Source organism: Pieris napi, chromosome 1, assembly GCF_905475465.1.
Source record: "Pieris napi chromosome 1, ilPieNapi1.2, whole genome shotgun sequence".
In the NCBI taxonomy this organism is placed as follows: Eukaryota; Metazoa; Arthropoda; class Insecta; order Lepidoptera; family Pieridae; genus Pieris; species Pieris napi.
In genome coordinates, this window is record NC_062234.1 from 13038058 (window position 1) to 13047331 (window position 9274).

General features: G+C 34.2%; 1 protein-coding gene across 1 annotated transcript; it reads right to left on the reverse strand.

The window, feature by feature from the left end:
• Positions 1–7730: 7730 nt before the first annotated feature.
• LOC125054793 (forkhead box protein D3-like) lies at positions 7731–9274 on the reverse strand. The gene has a single exon (XM_047656901.1). The coding sequence runs from the start codon at positions 9230–9232 to the stop codon at positions 8339–8341; it is 894 nt and encodes a 297-aa protein (XP_047512857.1). The 5' UTR covers positions 9233–9274; the 3' UTR covers positions 7731–8338.

Genomic DNA, 9274 nt, shown 5'->3' on the forward strand with positions numbered 1-9274 from the left:
ATCCCCAGCTGTTCACCAATGGACTTTCTTTCTATGTGCGCATTTAACATTCGCTCGAACGGTGAAGGAAAATATCGTGAGGAAACCGACATGTCTTAGACCCAAAAAGTCGACGACATTATTAAATTTTCAATTAATTATGTCAATTGTATTATGTTTATGGAACGAAGTGTTAAATAAAATAAATAATTTATTTCGCGTGTTTCGATGGTTTCCAAAAAGCAGTTTACGAAATTACCTATTTACCATTTGCATTTATAAAAATATTACAGCACCATTACAACTACAATGGCATTCAAAACACAAATTATTCCAAATACGCCACTCAAACATTAAATACAATTACTCACTTAACAGCGGGGACACTCGAAAACACGACAAAAACATCTCCAACGAATTCAATAAGAATCGTATCGGCTACCCATGTGGTTGAGGGCCATTGTCAACCACTCCACTTCAATGCACCCGTCATAATGTAGAGATGTTACATTTGTACTTGCATAATTGATATGTAAAAATTATAGGGGCACAGCGGGTGATTTCTACGGCAAAGATTATATTTATATTATTATAAAATGCCAGAGAGAATGGACTCATCGTGAGGTATACATTCACTAACAATATTAAACAACATCTTAACCTGTCCTATGCTTTAACGGAAAATATTCTTATTATGCAACAAAAGTTTAATTATAAAATGTACGTGTTAGGTGGAATTTATTACCGCAAGTACCTATAAATATTAATATGTCAAATGGAAGAGATTGCACACAGGGAATCCTAGTGTGGCAGCTATTGCAATTTTTTTTTAACTAAACATCCTATAAATAAGTATATCAGTTCTTAAGTATTTGGTGTAAGCCATTTTAGGTATGCAATTGAAGTGAATTGTAAAGTATGATCGATCATGCAAACAAAACGGGCACCTAGGAAAATTTACGTTCCAAAGTCGATTTCAGTTAATTAAATGAAATTTAATTGATAAATTAAATAGTGTGTATTCTTATAATAGTGTAAATGAATACGCTTGAAGTGAATTCTTGCAATTTTTAATTAATTTAAAACCGGTCACGACAAAACAAAAGTGGTCACCATTTTTTTTTAATTGCGTAGCGAGGGTCTGGTATGAAGTTTAGAATTTAAACTGTTAATTTTAACCTAGGTCGTAGAAGGAAAGTTGAAGTACAATTTATATTTATATCGAAACGAGGAAATAACCAAAACACAGAATTGCCAAATTAAAAATATAACATACAAACGTGGTAGTTCTGTAAATACATATTCTTTATTGGTATTGTAAAAATTAACCAAAGCGTACCGTGCTTCGCGGTCAATAACGCGTGTGATCTTAAGCAGAGCTTTGTTGAGCTTTGTGCTTCTTCAACTTTTACTTAAGCTTGTCGAAATGTAAAGATCAATGTGAATAATATTTACTTGAATACTTACTTTTAGTTTATAGATAAGAACTGAGTTGATCTAGTAATGAGATGATTATCAACCCTAAAATCTATCGATTGAATCACAGTTATGAGCCAACGTATAATATTTAGATAGCCAGGTATTAAATCAGAAAGGAGCGTAGTGTGTGAACGCAGTTTCTGTACTTGGACGCCCCTTAGGTCCGTTGTGCGTTAAGTCCTGAATTATAAAGCGTTCATATGTCCTTACAGAGGCACAGAGGCACTCACGGAGCCACCTCACTGTTCAGAAGATCTCTGCTTTTGGGAAGCCACATCAATGAATTCCAGGACTACGTAAAATCAGCGAAGAAGCGAGATGAACTGGCTAGGAACTCTTTGCCGCTTCTTTTACTCGCCAAGTATTTTGTTTCACAAGAAGTTTCCTGTTACCATATCATTTTGTTTAATGATGGAATTAATTATGATTCTCTGTAAAATATAATGTTTTTCTATGAGCGCATTTGTAGTCGCTTATACGGTGAAAAATCGAATATAACAGCCACAGACACCCAATCGCCTAATAAGAAATAAAATATTATATACGCATAACGGAGTAATAAGTAAAATATTCATCTAATTAAAAATGTTATATCAAACACCACATTTTATCAAAAATATATGACTTATACCGTGCTTTTCGGCTCAAAGTCAAATATTAGCAATGTGATTCTAAAACTCAATTGAACTATATTTTGTCAATCAAATTATATTTGTCGCAGCCAATTAGCTTAGCCGTTCAATTAACAGCCTAGCCTATTAACTAAACGGCGCCGTTTAACTAACGGCCTGAAAGATATTCAGCCGAAGCGTTAGATGCAACATTTAACAAGCTGGCTGACTAATGCTTAGGCCATTCCCATGATATAGAGTAATTATTTGGCAGAAATAAAAAAGATAAACATATGACATAAAAAATATTTCTTTCAAAATTAAAGTCAAATTCACATTATTATTGTCACTACACTCTTCCATTGCACTTGTTGTTTTTCATGAAAATTTGGAAAACACCATCATAGTTGTGGTTTGCCGACGCCATATTGACAGTTTGAGTTTGAGAGTGGCAGAAAGTGGAATTAAATTTAAATTAACAGTCAACAGGCTAGGCAAGTAATGAAACGTCATCGATCTAAGTCATTTGCCTAGCTGTTTAATCAACTGGCTGAACTATCAGGCCGCTATTTAAACGGCTAGGCTGTTAATTAAACGGCTCATTAAGCTAGTTGGCTGCGACATATACATACTTCTACAACGAACGCATCACTCCATCTATTGTTGAAAATTAGAATCACAGACGGAGATTTTGTTTTATAATGTTCGAAAGTTGTCAAACTAGTCTATGTAATTGCTAAGAAAAATTGTTCTTGAAATTTTGTAGAATATAATGTAGAATTAAAATAATTGAAATGTGAAGACCACCCAATAGGACCTTAAGTGACGTAATGAACGTCTTATCGTAAGCCATGGCTCATAGTTTTTGTACTCGTCAGTTTGTCTGTTTGTTTAATATTACCTCACACGTCGACGTTTAGTAGATAATTGGAAAACTGCTTTAGAAAGCTCTGTTTTTTCGAATAGGTGATCAGTCTGACACACACCGTCGACTTTTTCACCATGTTAAATGCACACATAGAAAGTCCATTGGTGCACGGCCGGAGTTCTACCCAACGACCTCAGGGATGAGAGTCACACGCTTATAGGCCAACACTGCTCTGCAAAAGCCTAGCAAAAGCAATAATCAAACTGTCATACAATTCCTTTATTTTCTGATTTTCTAAGATTTATACAGATCCAATGTTGAAATTTGCGTTTTTGTTTCAACAGAAAAATATGCTTATGAGTTTTCGTAATTACTCAAATGATAATTTGTCTAACATTAAAGATAAAACGGATGTCCCATTTTTCTAAGCTCAAGAATGTTATCAGATATCATAGTTTATTTGAATTTGTTTAGACAACGCTGTGGAGTAATTTATTACTTGGTTTTAGGATTATGTGTCATTTGGGAATTCTAAATTGGGCACGCGACACCGATAATTCCTTCCATTTTATAAATAATTAATATTAAAATTACGTAACTACGCACACAGTACCCATAGTGTAGTAACTAACAAATTAAGCCTATATCTAAGCCGTTTAAACAATTGAATAACGAATAAACAAAGACATAAATACTCTATTTCTTTTCGTTTACCATATTTCTTAAAAATTCTATAGCATTATTATTTACTGCTAAGAATATAATAATAAAATATATTAGCTCCTTTAAATGTTAGTTACTTTCTTTATATTCGCTGTAGAATTTTCTGAATCGTTAGATCTAGGCTTTTGCAATATCATGCCATACATAGTGTATTTTTATTGTATTATTTAGTGCGGAGTTATTCTAAATGACATATATGATATTTATTGATATCACTCACTACAAAATTTGTTCGGAATATTTTTTGTATTCATATATATTTAAAATACTTTAGAAATAACGTTGAATACTTTTTCACCTTTTTACTAAACAATTCCTTCATACAAGCTCTTTCGCTGAAATTAATAACATGAGTATAGATTATTACTCCTCAATCTGTCTTTTGTCTGCGCCTGTACTATGTAACTTCCAACAATAATCTGATCTCGACGTTTTCGTATGCAAGTACGATGTAGTTCTTTCAATATCCGTAGCGCTGATGTTGCAACCTTGGAAGCGCGCGAAGCATTAACTCATTATGGAGGAATTGGTGTTGATATCGCTATTGAAAGTTACAGAGGAAGAGTACTGGTTTTCAATGCTCTGAAATTCTTGTGATTTATCCCATGGCTCTTAGGGCCAGTAACTTTTTATTTTTTTATTTATGTATTTAATATACTTTGTGTCTACCACCGCTGTCACCAAATGGTGGTGATGGAGTCATAGCTTAGCCTTAGCACAACTCTTTTCAAGGAAAGCTAAACTTTGTATTCTTGTAATTTATAAAATAGCTAAAATAAATTATAAATTACAATTATAATAAAGATATAGCCGAAGATGGAATAAAATAAATATCAGTGGCGCTACAACCTTTTTAGGTCTGGGCCTCAGATTTATGTATCTGTTTCACGATCATATGTGAATCTAATAGGCAAGTAGGTGATCAGCCTTTGTGGGTCCAAGGCAACCCGGTTTCGTCACGATGTTTTCCTTCACGATTCGAGCGAATCTTAAAATGCGCACGTAGAAAGAAAGTTCATTTGTGCACAGTCGGGAATCGAACCTACGACATCAGGGATGAGAGTCGCACGCTGAAGCTACTAAGTCAACACTGCTCTATTGAAATGCCAAAGATGGAATGGCCATCTTGCAAAAATGGAAAACATAATTATATTATTATTATAATATCAAAAGATATACAGATATATAAAGAAAAACACATTTCATTACCTTATGGAGAATATTGTGTTGACTTTTTAATATATTTCTTGTTTTCATTATATAGAGTGTTATTCTAACCGTGCATATAAAAAATAATAAAATCAGTGGCACAACGACATTAGGTCTGGGCCTCAGATTTCTGAATCTTTTTCATGATTTAGCAAAGTTATTCTTAATATAATTGCTGTGGACGAAAAAAACGACTTACTAGGCTATTCAAATTTAATTGCGATTACAATTAATCTAATGAACACATAATTTGTAGATTTCAGTGTCATTAAAATTGACGTTGATTAAATTTACGAACAACCCAAGACATTTCGCGTCAGAACGTAAAACAAAAGACGAAACGCGTTATATTTGAGTCTGGTTAGTTTTATCTCTGGTTCAATCATAAAAAGGCGAAACAGCTCTTTCCGTTTTACCAATCCCTGTCAAACGAAACACGTTCCTTCGTTATCACATCACCTCGACGTCCGTCTTCCCACAACTGATGGTTTTTAAGGCAGTTTTTGCCGCGCACCACCACAATGTGGAACCAGGTGCCCACTGAAGCATTTCCGAACCAATTCTTAAAAGGCCGGCCTTACCTTTTGGCATTGAGAGTGTTCCATGTTATCACTTAACCCCCCCTGTTCTATAAAAAAGCATTTAAAGGAAAACTAATTATAAAATAGTACTACTGTTGGATTACCTATAATGGCATTGCCGGTAAGTTCTCGCACTTTCATAGTATGTATTGAAACACCTGTATATTACCTTAAAACAATGTTTCAGTCTATTTAATGTCAAATAAAACAAAGAATAAACATTTATCTCGACAATTTGCAGAGGCGATGATTTGTTTGAGTTAGCTAATTTTGTTATTGCACATCGTACAATGTTGCTGAAACTAGGGTTATGCCGTGGCATATATTATAATTGAATCAATCAAACATTTACAAGGTTGGAAGTTTGGAGTAGAAAAATATTTGCAAAACAATTGCGAAATGTAACGGCTTACAAATTTAAAAATGGAACGCATTTGGAATTTTTAACGCATTTTCGGAACCGATTAGTTTTTTTTTGTCTGAAAATGTTCCTTCATTAATAAAAATTCATTATCGACATATAGAAAAAAATATATGTATAGAGTTGAAAAGCGGCTTCAGTTTTGTTTTTGGTCTACGTCTCGCTGACACAACGTTTTTGACGTATTTAAAATTATATCATTGATGCGCTGTAAACTCCGAATAATATTTATTTTGTTAAGTAAGCATTGACAAAATTTTAAATTTTTCAACAGTATCAGAAATAATTATTTTCACTATCTCATTAAGAATAACAAATTATAGCCCTGACTCGGCGCAAACGCAAAATAAATGTTTGCTATGTAATCTGTGGAGAAATTACAGTTTATTTTGATTTATCAAAGCCTCGAATCTTGTCATATTACATTGAGTGACGTACCATTTGCCTGTTTGCTTATCTGTTTCTAACGATTATGATAAGTTATGTTTAACTTAACTTCATGATGCATTCATAAAATTATTTACACAGGCATTAGATAGAACAAATATATGTATAGAATTTTTGTACTCATTTTTATATTTCACAATATTTATTCGTTTTAGGAGTTGCACAATAATAAATCTGCTAAATAAGACATAAAAGAACTTCTTTAACCATAATTGAATATTAAAATTCGATTGCTATTGACTCGTTATTTGACTGTATACAGTTCAGTATAATAGGCTACTATAGACCGTCAATTCAACTTTTAAGGCTGATACAACATTACTATATACATACTACACTAGCAGACCGGCCAAGCGTTGCTGTAGCTAAGGTTTTAGTTATATTACATAGTAGTAATTCAAGGGAAACGGTAGGAGAACACCAGTCATGGGGACCACCATGCTTTTTTGGTGGTAATGCCATTAAATTGTAGCTAATTTGAAACGTTGGTACTTCCAACACAGCGCCATCTGTTAAAACTATCAAATAATAAACAAATATTTTGCAATAAAATAATATTGCGGGTATAAATTGAGATGTAAGCTATCCTATCTTTTAAGTTGGATCAAACTACACACGGTGTGCAAATTTGATTCATATCGATTCGGTAGTTTAGGAGTCCATAGCGGACAAACAACGTGACACGTAATTTATATATATTAAGATATACACACAAAACAATAGGAGTACAAAATTAAGTGGTCTTCTAACTGTGGTAATAGTGGGCTCGCAAACTGATATATATTTTAGACGGCTAAAGTAATAAAAGTGTTTCAATATGTCAAGTGGGTGGCGTATTTGCAGTTTCTTAGTTTGCTTGTTAACCAAAAACTTTGAGATTAAAAAGAGTGCTTGCTTGTCGACCTTGATTTGGGAGCGAGTAGTAAATGTTGATTCTTTTTTTAAATAATGTCAGTCATAAGTGTACCTAATTAACAAAATAAATAAGTTTTGATTTGATTTGAATCCTGCGAAATATGACAAATTTCTTAGCAGCAAGTTAAGTTATTGTCTATTTTTTAAATCAAAAATGTCTGTATTCCAATTGATTTTTTTACTGTAAGTCCTAAGTAATTTTTTAAAGATAAAACTAAATTATAAAGTTTTATTTATTTTATTCACTTTAACTGGCAAGTTAATTTGCAAAAAATGTGCTTATTTAAATCATTACTACTTTTAAAAATAGCACAAAATTATAATTACATTAAAAATATAATAGCCTAAACCAGATAGACATTGGAATAAAAGCCTTTCAAAATCATCATCTTAATAACTAATTAAATAATATATGAAAAAAAGCATAAAATTTTCCCCTACACTGTTAAAATCCATTTTGTGTGTGTTCAAAAATAAAAACAATAAAATATTGAAGATAGTATTTATAGTTTATATTTTTTACAGCTTAACACTAAGATACATAAGTTACTACAGATAATATACACGAAGTATTTGGCAAAATATGAAGTAACTCTATTCACTACTCTAATAAATTTTACAATTATTTACAATATTTTTACATCTACTTTGTACATAGTGACTAGACATTGAATCGCATCATATAACGTAAAAAATATAACAAATGCTAAATTAGATGTGTAATAAAATACATAAATACATTGTTTTGAAACGACTATAATGACGCATTCGAAATAAATTAAAAAATATAACATAAACTAAATAAATAATAGAATATAATTATTATTGTTTTAAGTTACTGCGCTATTTAATCGGACGAACTTTAAACTTACATTATTCTACAAATATTCGATTTTATTAACATTATTCGTACTTACACTTAAAACCGATGCAAAAAATACGTAAATAGATTAAAATACTGGTAACTGCTTTGGTCAATTGGCAATACGTCGGCTGGACAACTTTATAATTTTATAATGACCTTTAACACACAATATTATTTAGTCCAAGTCTTATACTATCGGGACGTTTAAAAGTAATTAGCAACGCACCCGTTTTCATACATTCATCTACCCCAGTCGTCCGGCGGGCTAGATCCTAAATGGAGCGGCGAAAATGCACTACGTCGCGGTTCAATGACCTCGCTTTCTTGAGACCCTATTATTGACTCTATCGAGAAACCATTTCTTGATCTCTTACATCGAGTGTCAGTCATTTCTGGAACTCTCGGTGGCAGCGGGACGGGGCGTAAAGTCGCCGGCGGCGGCCGTGGTAGCGACAGTAACGGCGTCGGCGGCAAATAGCATGGCAAGGGCAAAAGCGGAGCATACGCTTCCCTTGCTAACATCGCTACGACGGCGTGAGCGTGTTGAAGCGACGGCGCCGGCCTCTTGTACCTCTTTCTACGCCGCAAAAAGCTCCCATTGTCGAACATATCCTCAGCCATCGGATCCAACGTCCAGTAGTTCCCTTTCCCTGGATTCCCCGGCTCCCGCGGGATCTTTATGAAACAATCGTTGAGACTTAAGTTATGCCGAATCGAGTTCTGCCACGCGGGAAATTTTTCCCGGTAATATGGAAAACGCGTCATGATGAATTCACATATACCACTTAATGTTAATTTCTTATGCGGTGATTGGAGTATCGCCATGGTGATCAGCGCTATGTAGGAGTACGGGGGTTTAATTAACTGCGACGAGGACTTCTGTTTTGGTTTCTTTGGTGAGCTGGGTTTGGTATCGATGGGGCTGGACGCGTCGTATCTCTCGGAGTCACTGGACGGTGGCGGGTGTTCAGGCGTGTCTTCGTCGACGGATACGTAGGTATCATCCTGCTGGTATTCCTCTCTGTCGTCGCGGAGATAGTGAGGTAGGTAGAGTCTAGGCGGTGGACGCAAGTCGAGAGGCAAATCTCCTTCGATTATCATATCGCGGTAGCGGTTGAGATCACACTCTTCCATGCTGTCGTCACATGTCAGAGGTGCGTTGCAGCGCGCGGCGCG